Raw genomic sequence first — 27,820 nt, 5'->3', positions numbered from 1 at the left:
GAGGAGGATTTTGGCTGATAGGTTCCTAAGATGAATTTGTTTAAACCTCAAAACAACTTTTTTTGATTAATCAAAGGCATAGAAGTGTGATATTTGGCAGGAAAGTCTCTAGGATAAAGCCTGATAAAGTTTGCAAAAAGAGATGACCTGTAACTATCTTTAAGGTCACATGGGTCAAATTTGTCAAAATCTGTAAAAGACTTCTTCTGGTAAACCAAAAGCTTGAGAAGCAGAATATCTGATGCAAAAATGTTTCTAGTTCCAAGCTTGTCAAATTTTGAGTAAAACGGAAAAGAAGAAATGAAGGTCATAACTGCCACTATTTAGAGCCAAGTGTTAGAAGCTAAAGCTTGTTGTGAAAATTGGTTAAAACTGATTGGAGGTGCTCAAATTGAATATCAATGGTGTATGTATTAATGTATTTATGATGAACATTGAATACCAGGTAAGTGACCCATTAGGCCTCATTTTTTTTTTATCACATTATCATTGATTTGCTCCAACTTTGAGAACAATTGTAGGTCTCATTTGCAGGGTTCACTGTCACATTTTATTCTCTCTGCCACTGAGTTTTAATGATTGTTTTTTCTGCCACTCTAAAAAGAAAATGTCCTTGGTACTTTAGAGGTTACCAGTACTTTCACACTCTGCACCCCTGGAACATTTCATGGCAAAATTGAAGGCACAAATGAAGTAATTTGATTGGTCTGGAGCAGATTTCAGGAGGAAAATATTGACCAATCACAAGCTGATATGCTCTTTTGAAAAATTAGAAAGGAGCAACACCCAACTACAAAGCCAGTATGACATACTGTTATGTGACCTTGAGGTCCCTGTACATCTAGTTTTCTCGTGTTACCTATCAGATGTCACAAATGGAACCTGCAATTTTGCATTGAAATGTTTCAGTGGAGCAGAGAGCAACAGTGAATATAACTCTTGGAGTATCAAGGATGAGAAGAAAATATATGCTGTGTCTATAGTGAAAAAGTACCTAGTGAACTTTTGATTTATTTTTAAAGTGATTCCCTGTCATTGTGGCATCACATGAAATAAACAAGACTCCAGTACTCTATCCAATAGGACACAAAGAAATCAAATCCCATACCAGTGAATCATAGGTGGGCCTTTACTGGATTAAAAAATGTAATAAATTCTTTCTCACATTGGAATATACTCAAAATCTTCCTCTCAGTAAGTAAGATTTCCAAAGGTCTAGCTCTGCTTGAAGCTTTGTTGAGAGTTATATACATATCGTTTCAGAGATATTAAGAATTACTGTAGTTTCCACTAGAATGACAATTCAAATAAAATGAGATTTATTAAAATTTCAAGATTTCAAGATTTTTCAAAATTTTATTTATACAGTTAAGCACAGGAAAGTATGTAACATGAGTACAAAACCACCAGGGCAAAATGGTGGCATTCTGAAGGGTGGACAGTCACATAAAAAACTAAAGTTTATTGAGAAAAATCTCACTTATTTTATTGATTTAAAAATTTGTCATTTATTCACAGTTATAATTTGTTTCTGTATAAAATTTCAGACTGTTAAATTTTTGTGGGTGCTCTAAGTGAGTAAAGACATGTTACAGAATTTTATTTAGTTTGATCACAATATTTGTTTTGATTTTGGGTTTGAATTGTTGATGTAAAAAGGTATTTATTTATTTACACCTTATTAACATATGTATGCATCAAAAGTAAAGATATTATTTTTCACGTCCACGACATACATTATAGAGTTTATAAGCACATGACATATATATTATAGTCATTGTATGTCTAGATGAGTGTATCAAAAGATATTTCGGTGGCAGTTACGAGTTTACGTAGCAAACGAGTAACGCTCACCTAAATATCGAGTGTACATGAGTCTACTGACATCCAAAAAACTGCCTTGTATCATGGTCTGTCAATCAACTGCCATGAACCAATCACATTTGTCCTGTTTTCCTGAGTACATTTTCCTGAGTACATTTCCCATCAAAAGCAATCAACAATCAATTATGAGTACATTTTCCGCCAAAAACAATGAACAATCAATTAATAGTTCAACTCGAACCCAACTTCCTGCATTGAGTTCCTCACCATTTTCATTTGTGTTTTAAAAACAGAAGGATGGCAATTTCTCTGTCTGCTAGCTCTACTCTCAATATGAAAGACCTGGATTTTTTCATGATTAGGCCTACCGCTGAATACAAGTAGGACCTTGCACAGTCCAGTGGCTTAAATAAGGTGCTGTATAATTTAGTGTGCAATAGCGTGGAAGTTATTGTACACTTTGGGTGTACAATAACTTCCAGATGGACAGCAAATCTCCCTCCCCCCAGCTAGGTATTGGTATTTATTGTACAGCCAACTACAAAGGAAAAATAGCCAGACCATGATAAAATAAAAGTAACTTTACGAAATATCTATTGTGCAAACATTTTTCATAACAGAAATTGAATAAAAATAAAGTAAAAGTTGAATTCTGGATATTTAGTGAAGTAGAAAAGCATTTCAACCAGAACTTCCCATCGTATAATCAGAAATCAATATTGATCTTATACATCATGATGCAAAATTTCCAAAACCGAACTATTTATTTTGTCACAAAATGTTTATGATGAAATAATTTAAAAAGACATATAAATGAGATTAAGTTCTTCACTCAAGGAACAGTTGTGATGAAGTAATATAATTGTAGCATCATATAAGATATAAAAAAGTATGTTCTTCTTGTAAGAAAATAAATCTAGACTCTTCCTCCATAAAAGAAACAGTCTTTTTCCCTGTGTTTCTATGGCACCCAATTGTCACACACTCTGTTTTCTCGTTTTCTCACATGTTCTTACATTCCATTTTGTGCTATTTAGTTTTTCAAATTTCTGTAAGTACAAACAAGTTGTTATAAGTACTGCATAAGATTTTTTCAAATATATTTTGTTTAGTAGTTGATTTATTTTCAAAGTAGACAATTAAACACATTACTTATTGAAGGATGCACTTTTATGAAATATAGATAAAAATCCCAGAAAACATTGAAGATATGATGAAGGTTATATTCTAATGTTTTACAGATCCTCCAGTAAATTGTGTATTCCAACACATGTAGTCTATTTCTTACTCTTTATACTAAGTATCTATGATACATATACATGGTGTTATTCTTGAAATAAAGTTTATATTAAAACATTAATTGATCCATCAAATATTCAATCATATTTTCCTTAACCTAGATACATTAGTGTTTATATTTTTGACTTATATTGTTAAAACCAGTGTCATTATCAAATCAAGGTTCTGTGTTCAGACTCAATTCCTGCTACTGTTCATTATTTTATTGGGTTTTTTTTGTTTTTATTTTTTTCACCTTTTGCAATGACTTGAAGGAATTTGGAGAGAGCTTTCAACCTGAAGGTTTTTAGTTAAAATGTCTAACTTTTCAAATTTTCAATGATTTCAGTAAGTTAAAAAAAAGAAGGGGAACGAAAAAAAAAAGCAAACACAGATTTCATGCTTCATCATGACTTTGGTTTTATCAATTTTAACACTGTTGTTTGCATGACATCAATCCAAGTCTTGCTTTCATTAGTTTTGGCAATTAACCTCCCATTTTATCATCTAATGAATTGTGTGTGTACAAATACTCTGCTTGATAACAGTTGGTTTGTGGATAGTGTGCCATACATAGTTAACCTTCGTCAGAATATCAGGGATGTTGATGTCCAATTAAAGCTTGTTTCTCTGAAGGCTGAGTAATTTCAGATCTAAAGGTTTTCTTTAAAGATCTGATTTCTACAAAGACAAATATTTTATCCATTGTCCTAAAGGAATGGGGTTAGGCTTGTCTTGTTTGTATATAACAGACAATATAGTAAAATGATTAGTTATATGAGGTTCAAATGTATTAAATTTGTAGTACTGGTACAGCTGTTTACTTGTAGTATATGATAATATGATTTTGGAGAAAACATGACTTTTAAAAGTTCTTGGAAATTGTTCTGTAAATTTTTGGTGCTGGTAATTATCATATTATGCTGTTGATATAAATTCAATCCTACAAGATATGGGTAAATAAATGTGTTCACCCAAATTTATTTGAAATAACCTTCCACTCTTCAAGCTATATGTAAGTATTGCTCTGTCAGATTGGGGTACATATTGTCTAAAAAATAAAAAAAAAAATGATAAGAAATAAAATTGTTTAAATGCATAGTGAATATTGTAAATATTGTCCACTAAGGGTCAATCAGGTTAATTAAATTCCAGAAAGAATTACATTAAATTCAGGATAGGTTATGTCCATTAATTTCAGAACAAATATTGTCCATTAAATTCAAAATAAATCATTTTCATCATATTCAGCCATACCTCACAAAGACGTAGGTATGTCTTGACATTAAACATATTTAAAATGTAAGTCTAGATATTGAGTATATATCAGAAGTTAGAAAAAGTCATAAAAAAACTATATGATTACGGACGGGTCAGGTAAAGCTTTAATTTATTGTCTTACCTGCATCAAAAAAGTCACTAAACGAGACTACTTTTCTGGTTACTATGGCATCATCATCAACATTTCACAATAAAGTTTTGTGTCAAGATCAGTTGCTCAAAAGTATAATTCTAACTGAAATCAAACTTGGTGTTTAGCAAGATCACATAGTGGACTTCTCAATACATCCATTATTTACAAAATATCTTCAGATTTTTTTGTGTCCAGCAACTCTGAAATTTCATGACAATTTAAATTTAAAATTTTAAAGTTTTGTTTTTAGCTCAGTTTCAACAACTGTTCCAATCAAAGTTGGAATATGGTTATATAGTACCTGTGACATCTGAAATCATCCTCGATACCCCAGGAGTTCATGATCTTCTTCTGCACCCCTGGAACATTTCATGGCAAATTGAAGGCAGAAGTCAAGTAATTTGATTTGTTCCAGGAGAAAAAAAACTGAACAATCACAGGCTGTTACTTTCCTTTTGAAGAGTACAAAGGTGTGACAAAGCTATTACAATATACCGTTTTGTGACCTCAAGATTTGTTTGATGTATATCAAAGGATCAAACTAGTCTTTTCGTCTTGTCCATAAGGTGTTCTACATGGAACAAAACTGTTCAGGGGTGCAGAGAGTTTCATAACCCTGAAGTATTGAGAGTGATACATGACATGAAATTTTAATTTATTTTCAGTCAAAACTTCATGAAGGAATGATTTGAAAGTCCTCATGACTTGTTCACTTCATAACTGGTTTGTGGTCTTTTTAAAACAATAACTGCTATATATCAAACAAGTGTTCCCCTCCCTCTTTGAGAAGAGAGATATTGGGGTAAAAAGGACATGCTTGTGTAGTTTTGAAAAATGAAAAGTTTTAATTGATGTTAAGCAGTGTATCATTATTTACACATGACAACAACATATCTATAGTGTTTGCATATCATTAATTAAAATCTTAGTGTACATATATTTTGCAGTTTGCTTAAAAATTACCATACTAACAACTTGGGGCAGGGAGACATTAATTACTGTGTAATTCTTGTTTATTACAAAACTCAGGAATCTGGTGAAGAGTTTTCATAAACACTTGTTTGTATGTTATTGTTTATGATAATTCTGATTTTTAAGGTTTTGTTATGTTGTTTTGAATGTTGTTTAAAACTGATATTGTTATTTTTGTTATAATAATTTAACTTAATTGTGGGAAATTGAAAGAAATTATTTGAATTCTTTTCAATTATCTAACATAATTTGTTTATTTATTTGCAGGGAATCAACTTTGATTTCTACAAACACAATTTTGACATTAGGACATGTTGCCGTGGCTCTGAAAGAAACGCCCAAAACAGTGGAGGCTGTTCTTCAGATTTTTCAGCAGCGCTTCTGTTCACCTCCCTCTGCACTTGATGTACTAATTATAGACCAACTCGGTTGTATGATCATGGCTGGCTGTGTAAGTACTAACAAGCCTTACTGTTATTATCAATTACAGTCAAACTTCGATGTTTCGAAGTTCAAGGGAGTATAAAAATAAACTTGGATACATCGAGACTTCAAATCATTTGTGGTAGGTTTTATCATGAACAAATCCAACTAATACCAAAACACAAGTTTCAATAAAAAGATGCATTTTGATCTTAAAACAAAATGTTTTTATTCATGAGAAAATAAAAACATAACTTCTATAATGTGTGCTTATAATTACATTTGTGCCTTTATATCAAACAGTATATCCATTTTACGAATCAGTTTTAAATTAATCGACACACAGCGTCAAAATAGTTTTCATGTGTTAAAGTAATTATTTTAAGACAGATACTGATAAAAAAGAAATCAATACCATAACATGTTCTGTCATGAAACGACGGCACTAACGTCACATAGTTGTAGAAATTACAAGAAGGTTTGCCGATATTTTGGCGACGGATAGTCTAAATCAAGAGAACACATGATTGATAAATGAATCACTGTGTTCCTCATGCTTTTATGCTTAAACCTCACATGATGTCCAATCATCCTCAATTAAATGTCAGTGCTTGTTAGTAAGCAATTAAACTTTAAGCTGTGTCCAGTCATTAATTAACATGATAACACATATCCGGTGATAGCAGGCTATTGTAATCCCACTGTCAGGTAGCATTCTTCATTAAAATGTGTTGCAGGGTGAAATTACCTGTACAGGTAAATGTTTTGTTTGAATCATGAGATTTCAATAACTGTGTTATCATAGCGTACAGACTAAAGAAAACTTTGATACACTGAAAAGTTTCATTTATAAAACTTTGATTCATAAAGGAGTAAGTTCGACTGTATGTTGTGTGGTTAAATATCTGCTGTATGATAATGTACAAATACGATCAGAAGAAAAGCAGTTCTTTATATTGTTAATACAGTAAGATGTTTTTGATTTTGCAGTGAAAATGTCGCTTTTACCAATGATTGAAGTAAAGCTGCTGAAATTACATTTTTATAGATTAAAATAATTGAAAATCAGGCCAGTGTGTGATCTTTTGATGTTTGGGTAAAGAAAAAAATTGAAAGGGTTAAAACCGTCACTAGACAGAAAATTGTTGTTTTTATTGAAAAATCTTATGTTGGAACTGTCTGACCATAGGTTTACCATATCTAGGATTGGATTTAATGCACATGATAATATAGTTACAAGTCATTGTATGTTTAAGGCAGTATAAAACATGTAACTTGTATGTCAAAAAAGTGTTAAGCATTATATAGGGTTCAACAGCCTCACTCTTTGTTACTTAATAGATTTATTACATATTGCTCTAGAAGTTTTCATTGGTGCACTTTTAGGTTTTATATTGTATGGATGCCCCCATTTGTTATCAAATACCTTGTTAATATACCTATGATTTTTTACATTTTTACATGAAAAAGTTAAAATGGTTTCAATGGATATTTCATCTATTGTAAAATCATTTATTTTCATGGATGATTTATTTTCTTTGAATTCTATATCTAAGACTTGATAGTCTATGAAATAATAAACAGAAAAAAAGTTGACATGGATTATAAAACAAGACAGGATTTTGTGAGCAATCTAGATCCATGAAATCAAGTGTCATAAAAAATTCTGTTTGTTTGTAAAACCATGAAATTTGAACTCACAAAAATTGATGATTTTACAGCATTTAGAAACTGTGGATTTGCCATTATTAGTTATTAAGCAGCAGCTATATGATCACATGATATGTTAATTAGTAGTGTTGTATTTCAGTCAAGTGTTTACCAGGAAGTCATGTCCATGTTCACTCAGATCAGCATTGAGAGTAGCTCTCCCTATACCAAGGGAGATATGGACGAGAAGGTCAAAGGTTACAGGTATGTAAATGTATACTCGATTACAATAATCACAAAGATCATTACGATGTCATCAGTTGTATTGTTTGTCAGTATGAATGCAATCTTGGTGACAGATGATTAGAATGACATTCTATAAGTTGTTGGAACGAATGTCATGATTATTTGTCGGTCTGCCTGATTGGTTTTGTTTTGACAATAAGTAAAATAAGACAATTATTCAAATGCTTAAATTTACACTTCAGATTTGTATATCACTTAAAATCATTTTTGTGACTGTTGAATAAAGTTAAAAATGTTTATCCTTCTATGATTATTTATAAGCTAAATGTTTGATAAAAGGTATTCTTGTGTTATCTGAGGGAAAGTGTATAAAGTAATCTTGTGTTATCTGAGGGGAAGTGTAAAAAGTATTCTTGTGTTATCTGAGGGAAAGTGTATAAAGTAATCTTGTGTTATATGAGGGGAAGTGTAAAAAGTATTATTGTGTTATCTGAGGGATCAAAGGTTACAGGTAAGTAATATACAAAGTTCAAACATATTTCAAATATTGATTCATTCAAATTTGGGTGGTCGGATAGCACAGTGTTAACACACTTGCCTTTCACCAAGGCGTCGGGAGTTTGATTCCCAGAATGGATGTGAAATGAGAATAGATGTGAAATGTTAAATGGTCACCTTCCATGCCATGTAGGTTCTCCCGAGGGGTACTTCAGTTTTCTCCCACAGAAAGACCCCTTACACACTTCCATTCAGGCAAACGAGTGATTGCTGTAAAATGAATTAATCGCATTTATTTAAATTAATTTAAATGGTTAACCAACAATGGAAAATAAATCTGAATGATAGATTAGAGGATTTTATTTTTATTTTGCAACATTGTCATCACGATGAAAGCCGTAATTTTGTTTTATTACTTGAAAGTATGGTATCTTTTTAAACTGAAAATTTAGTATTGAAAAGGAAAACAGTTTAACATTACAGTATAAAATACATCTGTTTCCTTCTCTCCCGCTGTAGGCATTTCTGTGGTGAAATGATATGGGGGTATATATGAGTTATTGTGTGTTTTCAGTTAAATTTGTATGTTTGCTGTTTGAAATTTTGAACTTTTTTTGTGATGTTTTTTTACTGATTTCAGTTTTAAAGGGACCAGTTTTGTTAACCCGTCTTTTGTAGTATTATTGGTGTTTGTGTACCAGAGGTTTCTGGACATCGTTTATGGAAAAGCTCTACTCATACCTCAGCAATTTGAAAAATTAAAAAAAAAAAATAAAAAAGAAAAGAAGAAAAACCTAAAAATATCAAAACTGAAAGGAATACAATAATTTCACTAAATATTCTTTATTTGTGGGAAAGTTTTGAAAAGTGTGGCGACTTTTGAAAATAATTCAATTTTGTGAAATTTTTGATATGGATATAAGTACATTGTACATATATCTAATTGGATCAGCCAATCTTGATCCATCATGAAGTTTGATTTTAAAATGTTGTATGTGTAAGATACCTGGGCATCACAGTCCACAAACATTTGTGTCTTAGACTCAGAATTGACACGAAATGATAGATGACAATCATACTAAATTTTCCAATGTCCGTCATGTGCTTCAGAACAAATACATGTGTCTGTGATTAGTTTTGATGAAAAGGATAATGAGTATTTAAAGATTTTAGATTTTTTTCAATGTTTGGTCAGAATGAGACTGATACTTTCTGATTGTGTAACAAATTATTTATTCTAGGTATTCTGTATTTAGCAATAATTTGCCATATGTGACTTTTTTCTGGTTTCTCACAGTAGAATGTAAGACAGGTTTGACTTCATGTTTAAAATTTAGCAATATATTTATATCTACTTTCAAAGGTTGAAGAAACTTGATAAAGAATTAGCTTTGATATTTAAATTTCAGATTTGAGTTATGCATGAATTTTAAGTTTTTGTGTTATTTGCTTCAATACATTTCAGACAAGTGTCTCTGGCAGTGATTAATGCCTTGGCTAATATCGCGTCCAATATCCAGGGGGAGGGAGACCAGCAAGAACTTCTGGTCCGGCTGCTGGAACTCTTTGTTAATATGGGTCTCGCTGCAAAACGTGCTAGTGAAAAAACTGCAGGTGCCATGAAGGTAAAGTTTGATTAAAGGAAGAAGAAAGCATGACTTTATTATATAATATTTTGTTGTCACACCAAATATTTATCATTTTATGTGGTATTTTATTTCGTTTGTAGTTATTAATTACTTACAGAGAACTAACCTGAGAATGATTAACAAAAATTCTTTAGAATAATCTGTTCTCTTGGGATGTGATGATTTCTTGATATCTTAATATTAATGTTAGAAATTTTCTTATCATCTTACTAATGATGTTCTTTCAATGAATTATATTTTTTTCATTTTAAACTGGCTAATCATAGAAATAACATAGTGTTGATAATATCAAGTAATATTTATAATTAAGTATTTAAATTATGAACCTGTAGAGAAAAAGAGACTTCACTCTGTACATTATTTAAATCAGATAAAATGACAAATTTGATGTCTTTTTAGTTTTCATGAATTATCATTTCTTCTTTTATAAAAATATCAGTTAAAACATCAGCTGAATGATATAATAGAATACTTAGTAACCTTGGAGGTAAGTATACTGTACTGTTGAGGAGTTTTATGTTTTTTAAACAGATTGGATTTTTATTCAGACTGTTTTTTCACAAAAGCTCTCAATTTACGCTCTATTCATTAATAAAAAAGAAATCTTTGTGTAAAGTATGATAAGAGATGGGGTTTGAGGGACTGTTGTAAAACAACATCTAGTTCACTGACAGATCCTTGATAATATTAATTAGTATAACTTTTGGGACAAAGGTTCAGTTTCAGATCAAATCTAACTATATAGGGCGATTCTTGATATGTGGAAATTTTTGTTTATTTATTTCAAATGCTAAGTAATTATATGGGATAAGTTTTGTCATTCTTACAAAAATTTAAAGTTACTGAGCTTAAGTATCTTTTTTGAAGGCAATATGCTTTCTACTGGTCTAACGATAATGTCCCAAGTTGATTATGACATTGATACTGTTGAGCTTTCATCACTGTATGGTTATATGGTAGTCAGTTTTGGAAGTGGTGGAATGGTTCAATTACTTTCCATGTTTTTACTAACCTGTTCCTGTTGCTATCCTGGTTAGTAAATGTCTGTAGCCACTCAGAGTTTGTTGACAATGCATGCAAGACAAGAAACTTTTATTTTGGTTGTTTTTGTTTGTTTGTTCGATTTTTTTTATTGTGTTTTTGTTGTTGAAAACATATTATATTTGACAGTCTCTCAGATTATACAGAGAGTGCATGCAAGACAATAAACCTCTTTATTTTTAATTTTTTTTTCCCCATTTTCCTTTTTTATTTTTTTTATTTTGTTTTTGTTCAAAAGTAATGTTTCACAAGGCAAGTATTAAAAGGACAAATGATCACTGGTTTAGGAGAGTCTGTAGGGTTTATTGCCTTGTGAACAGACAAGGTCATTTTGAGGTGGATCTCCGTGTAGTAGCTGGTTATTACCAACAACACACTGGAGGCATGCCTCATGACATCCAGAACAATTAAGAGGAAATGGCTTGTCCATGTACACAACCATAGCAGCACAGACCAGCTTCTAGAAAAATACAATCCCTCATGGGAAGGGAGTGTAATGTTTATACCATATCAAGTAATGGCAGTTGGATATGGGATAACACAGGGACTTTACTGGTGAAGTGTGAATATTTCACATATTACCTATTTCCCTAGTACATGCAAATGAAGAGTATATATATATACACATTATTATGTATAATGATATCAGTAACTTTTTCTTCCAAATCCAGAATCAATAAATATTCTTTCTTTTGATAAATTATGGTAATGAAAGTGAGAATTATGTTAAAATATAATCAAATTTCTTTGAAAGTTGAATGTATTTCTCATTTAAATACATAATGATCAAACATTTCAATAAAAGTTGAAATTGATGAGTACATACCATTATGAATTGTTTATATTGATACCGACATACATAAGGATCAAGTGTAGATGGATACATGCATGCTCTAGAGTATTGTTTCCAGTTTGATTAAATTTGATGTGTTCTTAGATCTGAGATGTATTTTAGACATAACAATGTCACAGTGACCTATATTTTCTCCTTCTTCGTGAGCAAGGAGAAAATATAGGTCACTGTGACATTGTGGTTGTATTTCAATTGACTCAATCACAGAGGCTATAACATTTCCTACGCTCCTATGTCTTGTGGCGATGATATGTTACATTCTATGTAAGCAATTAGAGAGAGTTTATAAACACATACAGTGGTAAACATCCTCCAAATTTCTGAATACATGAAAAAAGTGACAAGATTCATTGTATTTGTTAAGTGTATCATTGTAGTTATAAAACTGTGTGGAAGGTATCTTATTTGTTGCTATTACACAGAGTCTTCATAAACGATTAAGTACCAATTCCATTGACTGGAATGAATTGCTAAACCCCCACATGGGATAAGAGACTTCATCTAATATCGCTTTTGTCTGTCTGTGTCCTACAATGACTGTGTTGTATTCTAATTTTGATTTTGCTTGGCAATTTCTGAAATCAAAACTCAATTTCTTTTGACATACACCATACTGTTTATTGGGTCATAATCCCCTCCTGAATTTATTTCATTCAGAAATGCAAAAGTTTGATGTTATGAAACTCCTCACTGGTAAAATATTTAGTTGTTATATACTCTGTACTGTTACATATTAAATGTTTCGTTAGTAAGACTTTCACAGTGAGACCTATATATTAAATGTTTCGGTAGTAAGACTTTCACAGTGTGACCTATATATATATTAAATGTTTCGGTAGTAAGACTTTCACAGTGTGACTTATATATATATATTAAATGTTTCGTTAGTAAGACTTTCACAGTGTGACCTATATATATATATTAAATGTTTCGGTAGTAAGACTTTCACAGTGTGACCTATATATATATTAAATGTTTCAGTAGTAAGACTTTCACAGTGTGACCTATATATATATTAAATGTTTCGGTAGTAAGACTTTCACAGTGTGACCTATATATTAAATGTTTCGGTAGTAAGACTTTCACAGTGTGACCTATATATATATTAAATGTTTCGGTAGTAAGACTTTCACAGTGTGACCTATATATATATTAAATGTTTCGGTAGTAAGACTTTCACAGTGTGACCTATATATATATTAAATGTTTCGGTAGTAAGACTTTCACAGTGTGACCTATATATTAAATGTTTCGGTAACTTTCACAGTGTGACCTATATATTAAATGTTTCCATATAACAAGACTTTATCAGTGTGACCTATATATTAAATGTTTCTAATTAGACTTTTTTAAAATGTGACCTATATATTAAATGTTTACCTAAAAAGTTTTTCACAGTGTGACCTATATATTAAATGTTTCGGATACATGCATAAACTTTCACAGTGTGACCTATATATTAAATGTTTGGGAATAATCTTTCACAGTGTGACCTATATATATATAAATGTTTCAGGTGTCTAGAGACTTTCAACATCAAACATATATATATTAAATATTTCGGTAGTAAGACTTTCACAGTGTGACCTATATTTGCCAACATTGTGGAACTTCTCTACACTTCATCTTAACAGACTAATACCATATAACAAGATCATTTATCCTGTTCTTTCCATAAGACTAATTAGATTTTTTTAAAATGTGAAAAAATTTGAAGATTTACCTAAAAAGTTTTGTTCCAAATTGGGGTCAAGTTAAACATATATATAAAGACAGGTGTCATAAATATTCTTCATCAAACATATATATGGACAGGTGTCTAAAATGTTACCATCAAACATATATATAAAGACAGGAATAATCATAGAGCATAGATCAAACATATATATAAAGACAGGTGTCTAGAGATGTAGAACATCAAACATATATATAAAGATAGGTGTCTAGAGATGTTGAACATCAAACATATATATAAAGACAGGTGTCTAGAGATGTAGAACATCAAACATATATATAAAGACAGGTGTCTAGAGATGTAGAACATCAAACATATATATAAAGACAGGTGTCTAGAGATGTAGAACATCAAACATATATATATAAAGACAGGTGTCTAGAGATGTAGAACAACAAACATATATATATAAAGACAGGTGTCTAGAGATGTAGAAATATAGCATGATGTGTATAAGAAGGTAATTGTGTATTCTTAAACTTCGATTTCTATGTTTCAATTTTGTGTCCTTCAATCCTTCAATTGGCGTGTTTGTGTCAAACTCTACTCCTTATAACAAATTTGTATCAGGATGTTATCTACTGGATGTACAGTCTTAAGTTGATGCACAGAATTTTAAATCTCAGGATATAGGACTAGAATGCTTTCAGTTTGTTACGTCAACATTTCTCAGCTGAAAGTTTGAAATGACAGGTTGATGATATCAGTTGTATGGAGAATACAGATGGTGAAACAAATGTCAATGCTTTTAGCAAACTCAAAATATATACATAATAATTGGATACAAAACAACACGTTGTCAAGAGAATTAACAATAATTCTTCTGTATGATAAATACATCTAGTATTGATAATCTTGTCAGAGATAACAAAGATGTAGATTTTTCTGTTCATAAACTATAGAAATATATTCATTGTTAAATGCCATTTTGGTCATCACAATTTGTTGTTGATCTAAAAGATTTTCATATATTTCACAATAGAAAATCCTTTTTCCTTTTTTTTATTTTTAGGCATCCAGCAGTGCTGGTAATCTGGGAGTTTTGATTCCAGTCATAGCAGTGGTAAGTACAGGCCAGCTCAGACCCAGTGTTCATTAACTTATTTGTAATAATCATCATATGATTTCTTCTAATTCTTTATTTCTTTAACAAGGATGTTTCATAACTGACCTACTTGTTTTTGCAGGCACCATCAATCTTGTTTCTGTAGTACTAGGAACCTCTCAGTGATAAATTAATTTGTCATACTAGTTGTAAAGACACAGAACAGGATCTGTTTACTATTGTATAATGTTTCATCTCGGCATAAGTTGTTTAATTGAATGTCATTCTGATCAAGATTGCCGTTTCTCACATAATTCACAAGCTCATCCTGTGGTTACTAGGGTTGGAATAAGTCTTATCTCATACAGGCTAGGGAAGAGAAATATCACATGCTTTGATGCTACTCACAATATGTTAGCGTCTTCATTTTATATGGCATTACCATGTCATGAATTAATGATATCATCAGTTTCAACTTTTCTGTCATGGGACATTGATGATGGCAGAATGAATAGGTTTCACAGCAACTTGGAATTTGTTACCTTTTTGAAAGTATGTGTATAATTAAACAAATTCACAAACAGGTTTTTGGGAGGAGGCCATACTGTCTATTTTCATCAAATTTTAGCACAATATCATTTTGAACAAACAAGCATACTGATGAATTCTCACAATTCCAAGAATTGCTGTATTAATGACATACAGAAACTGCAATTAGTGCAAGATATTTTAGCAATATCTCAGGCGCAAAAATTTAACCGCTGAAATAAGACAACAGCTAAAGTAATATGTTTACAGTAACTTAAGAGCTAATGGTAAATTCTGTTAAAACAACCTCACAAATTTGGTGCTGAAATTTTGATAGAACAATGCAGCCTGTGATTATAGATAAGACAGAATATGAAGACCTGTAGCTGATGTAAGAAATTAGCAAAGGATTCTTTTCTATATTATCAATGTGATGTTTGTACCTACAGTTGGTGAGGAGACTACCTGTGATACATGAACCCAGGCCTCGTCTCCAGAAGTTGTTTAGAGATTTCTGGCAGTACTGTGTTGTGTTTGGCTTTGTAGTGGAGGAATCAGGTAACTTCATAATATAAAGTTATCTCTAGTAACAAGATTACCTCCCTTGGTTAAGAAAACCCACTTATTACACTATACTTTTTCCTGGTTAGAGTTGACTAATTGAACATTATATTTAAACAGACATTTTATATGTCAGTGGCTTTTAGTAAATTTTTCCCTAATGTTTATTCATGGAAAACAAATCATTAACATACACATATAATGTAAAGTGATGTAATTTTATAGTTGGAATAAGATTCCTAAAATATCCAAAGTCTGTTTGCTTTGTTACCTGAAAACATTTGTGGTCCATTTTAGTAATGCATTGATAGCATGTTGATTTAGAGGAGCATGACTTCAGATTTAGATAGAGACTCATGTTGTAAGACTTCAGTGATTGTCAATGTTACATGATACAGCACTGTGGCCTCCGGAGTGGTATGATGGGGTCTGTGAGATAGCCGCTAAGTCACCACTCCTCATCTCCAAGGAACATCTCCGGTCTGAGCTTCAGTACAATGTTGCTCTCAGGAATGACACAGTAGCACCAGTAAGTCTTACTCAATAATAACAATTGCATTTTTGAGTTCTTTTTTTAAATGTCTATATTTACTGGTTTTTATACGCAGATTGAATATTTTTATTTGTCCTTTCCTTCGCTGTAAGCCTGTGTAGAGATTTCCTATCTCAGTTTTTCTACTGATCTCTTTAAAACTTCTTATACAGCAAAACATATAGCACTGAAGTATCTTTGTTGCATTTTGATTGAAGAATTTTCGAGAGTTATTGCCCTTCATTTTTCTAGCTATTCTTTCAAACTTTATAGACTTTATAATAATTGTATAATGTTGTGCTTTCTTATTGATTAGACAGTTTTCCATATTTGTGTTAATTTCAATAAAATTGCTGTATTTCTCTGTTTTATAAGATTGACATATAATATTCTGTTAACCCACCCAGTGTACTCTTGTTTGAAATTATAACAAAGTGTTATGTGTGTTGTAGGCAGAGTTGAATGAGATCAGGACAAGCATCTGTAACTCACTTGATAACAACCCTGATGCTTACCCTCTTATACAGAAACTCTCATTCGCACAGTGTACATACCTTATGTCTGTCTTTAAGCTAGAAACACTCAGGTGAGTACAATTGGTTAATAGCATTGGTTTGCATTTTGTTTTTACATAATGTGCTTCATAGTCAGACCTATGCTATTGTTAATTTTTGACAGTTTTTCAATCTCAGATAAACATTTATCATTACAGTATTAAGTTCTATGTGTCTCTGTCAAGTATACTGGACAAGACATAAAAAAGTTTAATTAAATAAAAAAATCAATATTTGAAGGAAAGTATATATGTAAAGTAATATGAAAAATATATTTGTTTTGTTGTAAAAATGAGTTTACGAAAAGTATTCTAAAGCTAAATGGGTTAATGCATCTTGAAAATGACCTTCCAACCCCCTCACTGTTTTAATGAGAGTCTATAGTGTACCAATGTCCCTTCATCTTGTTGTATCCTGCTCTATCTTGAGAACCTTTCAACAGATTTGGCCCATATTTTTTCACCATATCATTATTCTTATCCTATTAAAGTGGTCATAGGTCAAGGTTAAAAAGTCAGTGTTCACATTGGTCATCTTTACAAATTCATCAGACAGTAATAAATGCTCAGAGCTGAGGATGTTCATGTCTCACTGACATTTTCTGGTTTTCCATTCAGTGCTGAGATTGAAATAAAGTTGCTTTAAGTATTTTTGTTTAAAAAGGTCAGATGTGTTGTCAGATAAAACAAAAAAAAAAAAACTCCAAAAAACCCAAAAAGTGAAAGTTTTTTATCAATGTTTAAATAAAATTTTCATTTGTAAGATGAAACTTTCAGTTGCCACCTTTCTGGTCTTGATGTAGCTGCTGATTACGTGGACCGCTTCAATATATTTCTGTATTTTTCAGAGTCCAGAATTCAGATTATTTATCAGCATTCCATGGCATATTCAGATACCTGGAAGATAGTACGATCTTCAAAGACAAAGCAGGTGAAAGTGAAAGCATTTTGAGATTTTTAACATACAATTTGTTATATAATGTTAATATCAGATTTTAAATGTAATGCTTTTCAGTAAAAATGGGGCCTATACCTTAGGATTGTAATGTTGTAAGCTTAGCCAGGCTTATATCTTTATTCCTTCTTGTTAATGTTATATTCAATGTACACATAACATCATATATCATCATTTCATATTCACTTTTATTTCCTTATTAATGATGTTGCTGCTTTACAAACAATTTGAACTTTTTAAAATATTAAATATGAACACACAATTGCGTAACAAGTTGTAGGCTTATATCAGTCACTCTTGGAAGAGTGTAAGGAAACCGGAGACACAGGGAAAAACTCTAATGGTTAGGCATGTGACACCTGACAACTCATGAACTTTTCATGAAGGACTATCAAGTACAAGAGTTCCTTACTTGTCCAATATCTGGTTAAAACCCTTCAAAATCAAGGGTGACAGAGTGTGAAAAGGGTATCAAAGAAAAAGACCCTGTTATCAATTCTATTGTATAGCTTTCACATTTGTATGTATGTAGAGGATGTTCTTTGTTCTTTATGTATTATTTGACTCTATTTGATCCAAAGATAGATTTTCATGTTTTAAAATACTGATCCAAAATCAAGAAACATCAGGTGACTTTTTTCGTGATTTAAATATATTATGATATGACCAATACCAGGTTGACTGGACAAAATCAGGTAACTTGGTAGAATTTATCTTAATTTTAAAGGCTAGGTGAATCTTTATGTCACAGAATTTTTAGACAGGACTTCATTTACACATTACTCACGTATGTGGTAGAACATTGATACAGCAACAGTATGTCAATAACATTTACTCACTATCTTCTAGGTATGTGGCAGTGTATTGTAGCTGTGTCGGACAAGGTGTTTGACAAACTACTGGATACGCTTGAGGAACGGGTATGTAAATATTTGGTCTGTTATGTCCTATTCTACATTATTATAGCTATGCTTGGTTTGTTGTATGCTTTTAAAAGAATTGATAACAATGTTCAGTTCTCAACAGTTCTAAAGAAATTGACTTCATGAAGAAATTTGAATAATGGAGTGATTTATACCAGTTCTGAGCCCCCAGCTTCCTTCACCCCAAGTATACAGTACTAGAGAGTGGATGGAGAGAAGAACCAGTGCCAGTATCTCTATCATATATTCAAATTCCTCTCTATGAATAAAGAACATTAAATCTTTTTGAAACTGGCAATATTTATTTTGATTGGTTTCCATATAAGGTGTTATATGGTAATGGGTCTATTTATCTTCCTTAGCCTAAGACAGTGGCAAGGGGAGAGGAACTAGAACATCATGCCCAATTCCTCATGGTCAAGTTCAACCATATCCATCGTCGTATCAGAAGGGTAGCTGACAAGTACCTGGCGGGCCTGATCGATAGGTAGGTATATAATCTTATATTGGTATAGATACCTACTTATAGCAGAGTAAGAGACATTTGTACTGAGTGACCAGAGATAGTGTAATAATACATAGTGTTTGTGGTGAAAAAGTGATTGTGTTAGTATAATAATACATAGTGTTGGTGGTAAAAAGTGATTGTGTTGTTTGTTGGGAGATAGTGTAATAATATGTAGTATTGGTGGTAAAAACTGATTGTGTTATTGTAATAATACATAGTGTTGGTGGTAAAAAGTGATTGTGTTAGTATAATAATACATAGTGTTGGTGGTTAAAAGTGATTGTGTTAGTATAATAATACATAGTGTTGGTGGTAAAAAGTGGTTGTGTTAGTATAATAATACATAGTGTTGGTGGTAAAAAGTGGTTGTGTTAGTATAATAATACATAGTGTTGGTGGTTAAAAGTGATTGTGTTAGTATAATAATACATAGTGTTGGTGGTTAAAAGTGATTGTGTTAGTATAATAATACATAGTGTTGGTGGTTAAAAGTGATTGTGTTAGTATAATAATACATAGTGTGGGTGGTTAAAAGTGATTGTGTTAGTATAATAATACATAGTGTTGGTGGTTAAAAGTGATTGTGTTAGTATAATAATACATAGTGTTGGTGGTTAAAAGTGATTGTGTTAGTGTAGTAATATGTAGTGTTGGTGGTAAAAAGTGATTGTGTTAGTATAATAATACATAGTGTTGGTGGTAAAAAGCGATTGTGTTAGTTTAGTAATATGTAGTGTTGGTGGTAAAAAGTGATTGTGTTAGTGTAGTAATAGGTAGTGTTGGTGGTAAAAAGTGATTGTGTTAGTATAATAATACATAGTGTTGGTGGTAAAAAGTGATTGTGTTAGTATAATAATACATAGTGTTGGTGGTAAAAAGTGATTGTGTTAGTATAATAATACATAGTGTTGGTGGTTAAAAGTGATTGTGTTAGTATAATAATACATAGTGTTGGTGGTAAAAAGTGAAAAGTGATTGTGTTAGTATAATAATACATAGTGTTGGTGGTTAAAAGTGATTGTGTTAGTATAATAATGTATGTAGTGTTGGTGGTAAAAAGTGATTGTGTTAGTATAATAATACATAGTGTTGGTTAAAAGTGATTGTGTTAGTATAATAATACATAGTGTTGGTGGTAAAAAGTGGTTGTGTTAGTATAATAATACATAGTGTTGGTGGTTAAAAGTGATTGTGTTAGTATAATAATACATAGTGTTGGTGGTTAAAAGTGGTTGTGTTAGTATAATAATACATAGTGTTGGTGGTTAAAAGTGGTTGTGTTAGTATAATAATACATAGTGTTGGTGGTAAAAAGTGATTGTGTTAGTGTAGTAATATGTAGTGTTGGTGGTAAAAAGTGGTTGTGTTAGTGTAGTAATATGTAGTGTTGGTGGTAAAAAGTGGTTGTGTTAGTGTAGTAATATGTAGTGTTGGTGGTAAAAAGTGGTTGTGTTTTTAATGTTCTGCACTAATGATCGGGATTGAAGTGATTAACATACAGGATTTATTCTAATTAAAATGCCCTCAATAATCTTATTGATAATGTAATAAGTTTTAGCTGATGTGTTCCTAGGTCGAGTGACAACTGTGTTGTCACTCTTACAATAATTCTAAAATTTGCTTTTCTGTAGTGAAAATATTGAGCTTGAAATGACTGCTATATATTTGTGGTTTAGCTATTTTCTGCGCTGGTATTTAATGGGATCACTGAGGCTGTCAGATATATGGGTACTTGTATGTTGTATGTGGGTTTCATAGAAAACGTGCGATGGGTCTTGGTATGATGATTAGTAAGGTAGCCATTGATGTGGATAACATAGTGGGCCTCCTGCATTATGTTCAGTGTGATAGCATAGCTTTGGATAACTGTAACACCAGTAGTCAACTGACCATTGTTCAACGTCACTCTGTCGAAAAGTCAAGGTTAAATTTTAAATATTTTCATGTGTATACTGACAATAAAAATGGAATGGTTAAATTTACCCTCAAAGGTCAGACATAAAACCAGGCCGTTTCTGACATGTCTGTGTTTTAGTTTGTTTTCCAGATAATCACTTAATTGAATTAGGGATGACAAACTTGATGAAAACTTCATACAGTATTAAGCACTAGGGAGTGCATATAAAGTTTTTGTGCATTATTTTCCGGTTTTTGCTTCTTTCCTGTCAAGACACTAGTTTTTGGAGGTAGGACGTTTATTTGTTAAAATGAGACATCTGTTCATTGCTGAAAAGGTCTATGTTACTTAAACATTTAATTAATGGCAGGAGACGGATGTTTGTTTTAAGTTTGTGAATGTTTTTTATATGATAAATATGTGTAGTAGCTTTAATCTTTTATTATACCTTAAGATGATGTTTACTTCTCTGTGATACAGGTTCCCTCACCTGTTCTGGAGTGGTACAATGCTGAAGAGTATGTTAGATATACTACAACTTTTATCAAAGGCTCTGGAAATGGTATGTATTGAGGCTGGACCTGTGCTAAGTTCTAGTAATACAGGTCCAAACTATAGTATGATATATTGATACACAACTGTAACCCTGGTAAAATACTAGCCACAATATACTGCTCAGCTAGAGAGAACTTCTCTTTAGCTCAGTAAGTGTAGCCTTCAGACTAATATGTCAGGGGTCTCATATAATTAAGAACAAAAACAAAAGAAAGACGATAAATAAGGGGAAAGATCCAAGGGTTAAAGAATAAATGCAAATCAAACAATAATGGTTAAATCTCTATTGTTATCTGGTACTATACAGATATATTTTAGATGTTTCTTGTGCTGTTTCCAGGACCCTAATCAGGATGCACCAGAATTTCAGGTGCCTAACTCACCATTCCATCTGAGGGTCCCAGACAACTTGACAGACCGAGAGGTGAGGAGTCTATAACTAATATATATCTATAGGGTTCTGATTAGGAATCATGTCTGACGCCATTTGGAATTTTTTTGTTTAAATTAACCTTATCATCATCTTAGAAAAAGGGTTCTTTATGATCTTATGACATGCACTCTTTAGTTAATCCTTTTAGATAAGTTAACAAAACTTTGTTGTACAACTATTTCTAAAACTCCCAGAATGCTTCAGTAATAGTATTATATTATGGATTGAACCACTCTATGTGTACATTTGATATGGAGAATAAATATACTTACAGACACTGGTAAAGGATTTCGCCTTACGCTGCCAGTCCATCCTGCAGGAATCAATGAAATGGGCGCCCAATACGACTCGGTCACACATGATTGAATATCTGTTGAAGATGGAGAATACGTCCCAGGGCTTGTTTACACACAGTGGACTGGCGTTAGCGACAGAGAGTGTCCTAAACTATGCTGGCTACAACAAGTCAGCAGCTCCTCTTGGGGTAAACACCGTTCATTTTCCTCATGTAAAACGACAAGCTGCAGACTTATCCTTTCACCAAGAAGACACACACATATATAAATTATAGAGTGCATATCAACTTTTCATATGTTTCAAACTGGAAACCAAAAACAAAGAAATAATTCATATGTTAATATAAGGTAACTTAAACCTAATTTATCTCCATAAATCTTAGCCCTAGTCTGGATTTTTAGTGGGATGATTTTGTGGAGAATAGATTTTAAGTTACCATGGATTTCAAACCAAAAGAAAGACTCTTATGCTACAAAACGTGACAAGCTTTTCATCAGACATCGTAATACCATTTCATTATTTCTCTTATCCTGTTGGTTCTCTTAATATACACTTTTGCCTAACCCAGCAGAAATGGTTCAAGTGGCCCAAAATTAATCCAGGATATTCAAACGCACCTAAATCAGATGTTGGAAATGTTATATGTTAAGCTCAAAATGCACATTTTAGAATTTTCTGTTTTAAATAGACACATAATATGAACCAATATGTTCTATGTTAAGCTGTACTGAATATCATGTTATTTCTGGATATGTATATGTGGGCATGACATCCTGAAAACTAATGATAGTCAGCTAGTTAGCTTCCGATAGGTACGGCTGTACCCCTCAAACAGTATGTGTCAAATATTCTGCAGTCCAACCTTGGTTCTGCTTTATGGTGGTATTTCCCCTACAGGTCTGTAATGTTGATTTCAAACAGCTGTTTTATCTACATTCATGTTTCTCATTGGACATGTGTTTCTTGTATACGAAAAAGCTTGGCATTATCTTTTTTACCTCTTAAATATTTACTGAAATGTTCAATTTGTTTCATATTTACTTATCTAACAATGTATGATTACAGACTGCAACGCTGGATCGTCGTCCCAACTGTGTTACTACAGATAGCTCTAGTTTTATGGCCACTTTCAGCCTCCGTAGTCGGTATACAGGAGAGGTAAGTCTGTGAAATCAAATACTCAGACAATATTAGAAGATTATTTTATATTTACCACAAGAGCAAGGTAATTGGATGTGAATTGTAAAATTCCATGTCTTATACATGTCTTTGTATATTTATATTTAAGGTGTCCGGGATGAAGTCTGTTTGTGATGAATCAGAACTAGCTAAGATGTTATGTGACAAACTGAAGACAGCACTTCAAAATGGCGGTAATTATCAGCTTTGTTAGTTTTGCGACTTTAAAGCTTACAAAATTAAAAACAAATCACAGATTCCATGTAATCCATCAGAAATCTGAGACAAATGTTGTTACTTCATAATTTAGTGTGTTGTAATTTCAGATGAGAATAAGTGCAAGCAAGCCATGTTTAGAGTTTGTGCCCTGTTGGTGTCAGTGAAAGGTAAGATTTTATCTTCCCTTAGAGGTGTAGTTGGGATGGTAAACACCAGAGGTCAGTGGTGAAACTAGATGTTACAAGCAAGGTTTCATTTATAATTGGTGTTTGAAACTCATATTGTTGATGCTTGTGGTTTTTCACTGACATTTGTTATTTAATCTGACAATGGTGATAAAAATTTCCCATAGACTACCACTGACATTACCCTGTTATATTAGACAATGGTGATAAAAGTTTCCCATAGAATACCACTGACATTAGTTATTTAATCTGACAATGATGATAAAAATTTCCCATAGACTACCACTGACATTACCCTGTTATATTAGACAATGGTGATAAAAGTTTCCCATAGACTACCACTGACATTAGTTATTAAATCTGACAATGGTGATAAAACTTTCCATAGACTACCACTGACATTACCCTGTTATATTTGACAATGGTTATAACACTTTCCCATAGACTACCACTGACATTACCCTGTTATATTTGACAATGGTGATAAAACTTTCCCATAGACTACCACTGACATTACCCTGTTTTATTTGGCAATGGTGATAAAACTTTCCCACAGACAACAACTGACATTACCCTGTTATATTTGACAATGGTTATAACACTTTCCCATAGACTACCACTGACATTACCCTGTTATATTTGACAATGGAACTTTACCATAGACTACCACTGACATTACCCTGTTATATTTGACAATGGTGATGGAACTTTCCCATAGACTACCACTGACATTACTCTGTTTTATTTGGCAATGGTGATAAAACTTTCCCACAGAGAACAACTGACATTACCCTGTTATATTTGACAATGGTTATAACACTTTCCCATAGAACAATGGAACTTTACCATGACATTACCCTGTTATATTTGACAGTGGAACTTTACCATAGAGTAAAGACTAGTAGTTTCTACATAGGGGTTGCCTCTTTGATGATTATAGAAATGATGTATGAAATGTCACTAGTCTGATGATTCCTTGATTAATGACTGACTTCCTGATTCCATGAATTATGTTTTTAACAGAGATTGTAGACAATTGTATGAAGAAGATTTTTCATGTTAAGACAAAAGGAATTCTTTATTTACAGCTGAACAGGTAAAAAATTGTTGAGTAAATTTCATCAGTGAAAAATAACATAATAAATACTTGTTACCTTGATGATGAAATGAATTTAGTAATTATCGCTTTACAGACTTTAACAGGCGCTTGGTGCATGCCTTGTGCTGGGCTCCGACACAGAACTTCACTGAAAGGATAATGGAATGTACTGTCTCCTGTTGGGAGTGGATGTTGGCTGCTCGGCCAGACTTCAGCATAGAGGTAACAAAGAATGAAAACTGTCAATAGTGTCTTTACTAAAATTGCTTAAGGATTATTTTTAACCATGATGACTAAATTTATTATGAATAGAAAATTGATTACCATCTTATTACAGATTTTAAGTTAATGTGAACACAAGGCCATTAATCTTCCATTAAGGTGTGCATGAAATGTCTAAGTTGCCACTTTGCTGGTCATAAAGAGTGTAAACAAATTACATTACTTCCAATGGAGCTCTTAATGATTGGCAACAAATAATAATAATTAATTGATTATAATAATCTTTAAAGAAGGAACTGTTTGAATATAGAATGAAAATTATATGTTATTGTGTTATCATTCTGTCCTTGAAGTTCTTGTGTGAAATGGCAGCAGCCTGGCAGATAACCATAGACAAGAAGCTCGGGATATTCCAAGAGGACCCACCCAGAATTGATCCTCTGGCCAAAGCTGAGGGACAGACATTGGAACCCAACCCTCCACACTCAGGGCCTCACCAGATCTGGACGAAGGTGAGAGGAACTAGTTTATTCTAGGTTATATACTGTCTGTAATGTATACAAAAGGAATTCAGTAAGTTCAAAGAAATTGTTTTATTTCATTCTTCACTAAGTGTATCATGTTATAATTATGGAAGTTCATACAGGTTTTTCAAATTTGTTGATGTTCTGATGCAGTTTTTGGCAGAACGTATTGAAGTAGCACGCTACAGCTCTGATGATCAGGTCAGCATTCTGTGTAGTCTCCTCAACAAGTCTCTGGCCATCGGTGTGGGAAAACAACCTAGTCAGATCTCACGACATCCTGCTGCAGTAGGCCCTCGAACAAGGTAAGATACTTCACCAAATATCCTAGTCAGATCTCACGACATCCTGCTGCAGTAGGCCCTCGAACAAGGTAAGATACTTCACCAAATATCCTAGTCAGATCTCACGACATCCTGCTGCAGTAGGCCCTCGAACAAGGTAAGATACTTCTCCAAATAACTGACTCATATCTCACAAAATTCTACTACGCTTTGCCCTTTCACAAGATAAAATACTTCACCAAATATCTGAGACAGACCTCAAAACATCCTGCTTTAATCGGCCTTTACACATGGTAAAACACTTCACAATATAACGGAGGCAGATCCCACATCCTGTTACTTTTGTCCCCACACAATGCAAGACATTCCATCAAACAACCTTAACAGATATCCTGACATTGGCATCATAAGGCAATTTTCCAAAACCACCCAGTCAGATCTCATGACATTGCTCCACAATCTGCCCCTGAACAAGTTAAGGCAATTTACCAAACCACATAGTCAGATCTAATTGACATGACATATGCCACAATCGACCCTTGCACAAGGTAAGACACTTCATCTAACTTATAAATATATATAAATCTAACTTATCCAATTTTGGGATTAGTATTTTTGTACAGGTTAATTATGTGAAACTTGATTGATAATTTGCAATAAGAGAATTGTAATGTATGAAATAGCTGTTTACCTTAATTGTAACCAATAAGGAAGTGGTATAGTATATTATAATGTACCAATAAGGAAGTGGTATAGTATATTGTGATGTACCAATAAGGAAGTGGTATAGTATATTGTGATGTACCAATAAGGAAGTGGTATTGTATATTGTAATGTACCAATAAGGAAGTGGTATAGTATATTGTAATGTACCAATAAGGAAGTGGAAGTGGTATAGTATATTGTAATGTACCAATAAGGAAGTGGTATTGTATATTGTGATGTACCAATAAGGAAGTGGTATTGTATATTGTAATGTACCAATAAGGAAGTGGTATTGTATATTGTAATGTACCAATAAGGAAGTGGTATTGTATATTGTAATGTACCAATAAGGAAGTGGTATTGTATATTGTGATGTACCAATAAGGAAGTGGTATAGTATATTGTGATGTACCAATAAGGAAGTGGTATTGTATATTGTAATGTACCAATAAGGAAGTGGTATTGTATATTGTAATGTACCAATAAGGAAGTGGTATAGTATATTGTGATGTACCAATAAGGAAGTGGTATAGTATATTGTAATGTACCAATAAGGAAGTGGTATTGTATATTGTGATGTACCAATAAGGAAGTGGTATAGTATATTGTGATGTACCAATAAGGAAGTGGTATTGTATATTGTGATGTACCAATAAGGAAGTGGTATTGTATATTGTGATGTACCAATAAGGAAGTGGTATTGTATATTGTAATGTACCAATAAGGAAGTGGTATAGTATATTGTGATGTACCAATAAGGAAGTGGTATTGTATATTGTGATGTACCAATAAGGAAGTGGTATTGTATATTGTGATGTACCAATAAGGAAGTGGTATTGTATATTGTGATGTACCAATAAGGAAGTGGTATTGTATATTGTAATGTACCAATAAGGAAGTGGTATTGTATATTGTAAGTACCAATAAGGAAGTGGTATAGTATATTGTGATGTACCAATAAGGAAGTGGTATTGTATATTGTAATGTACCAATAAGGAAGTGGTATTGTATATTGTGATGTACCAATAAGGAA

The 27,820-nt window shown here is 32.3% G+C and overlaps 1 protein-coding gene across 1 annotated transcript in view; it reads left to right on the top strand.

Annotated features, from left to right (window-relative positions):
- LOC132551809 (phosphatidylinositol 4-kinase alpha-like) overlaps positions 1–27,820 on the top strand; it is a 78,343-nt gene that overhangs the window by 12,912 nt on the left and 37,611 nt on the right. Inside the window, exons 13-31 of the mRNA XM_060215952.1 lie at positions 5,756–5,939; positions 7,722–7,825; positions 9,771–9,930; positions 14,596–14,646; positions 15,606–15,714; positions 16,116–16,246; positions 16,702–16,835; positions 17,651–17,733; positions 18,607–18,677; positions 19,043–19,167; positions 21,566–21,647; positions 21,981–22,064; positions 22,348–22,557; positions 23,436–23,528; positions 23,659–23,743; positions 23,876–23,935; positions 25,147–25,274; positions 25,628–25,786; positions 25,952–26,103. Of these exons, the coding sequence (XP_060071935.1) occupies positions 5,756–5,939; positions 7,722–7,825; positions 9,771–9,930; positions 14,596–14,646; positions 15,606–15,714; positions 16,116–16,246; positions 16,702–16,835; positions 17,651–17,733; positions 18,607–18,677; positions 19,043–19,167; positions 21,566–21,647; positions 21,981–22,064; positions 22,348–22,557; positions 23,436–23,528; positions 23,659–23,743; positions 23,876–23,935; positions 25,147–25,274; positions 25,628–25,786; positions 25,952–26,103 (2,205 nt within the window). The remainder of the gene's footprint in view (positions 1–5,755; positions 5,940–7,721; positions 7,826–9,770; positions 9,931–14,595; positions 14,647–15,605; positions 15,715–16,115; positions 16,247–16,701; positions 16,836–17,650; positions 17,734–18,606; positions 18,678–19,042; positions 19,168–21,565; positions 21,648–21,980; positions 22,065–22,347; positions 22,558–23,435; positions 23,529–23,658; positions 23,744–23,875; positions 23,936–25,146; positions 25,275–25,627; positions 25,787–25,951; positions 26,104–27,820) is intronic.

This window comes from Ylistrum balloti, unplaced genomic scaffold, assembly GCF_031769215.1.
Source record: "Ylistrum balloti isolate Yb309-2 unplaced genomic scaffold, AGI_CSIRO_Ybal_v1 Utg370218, whole genome shotgun sequence".
In the NCBI taxonomy this organism is placed as follows: domain Eukaryota; kingdom Metazoa; phylum Mollusca; class Bivalvia; order Pectinida; family Pectinidae; genus Ylistrum; species Ylistrum balloti.
This window is presented reverse-complemented; position numbering and strand designations above follow the sequence as displayed.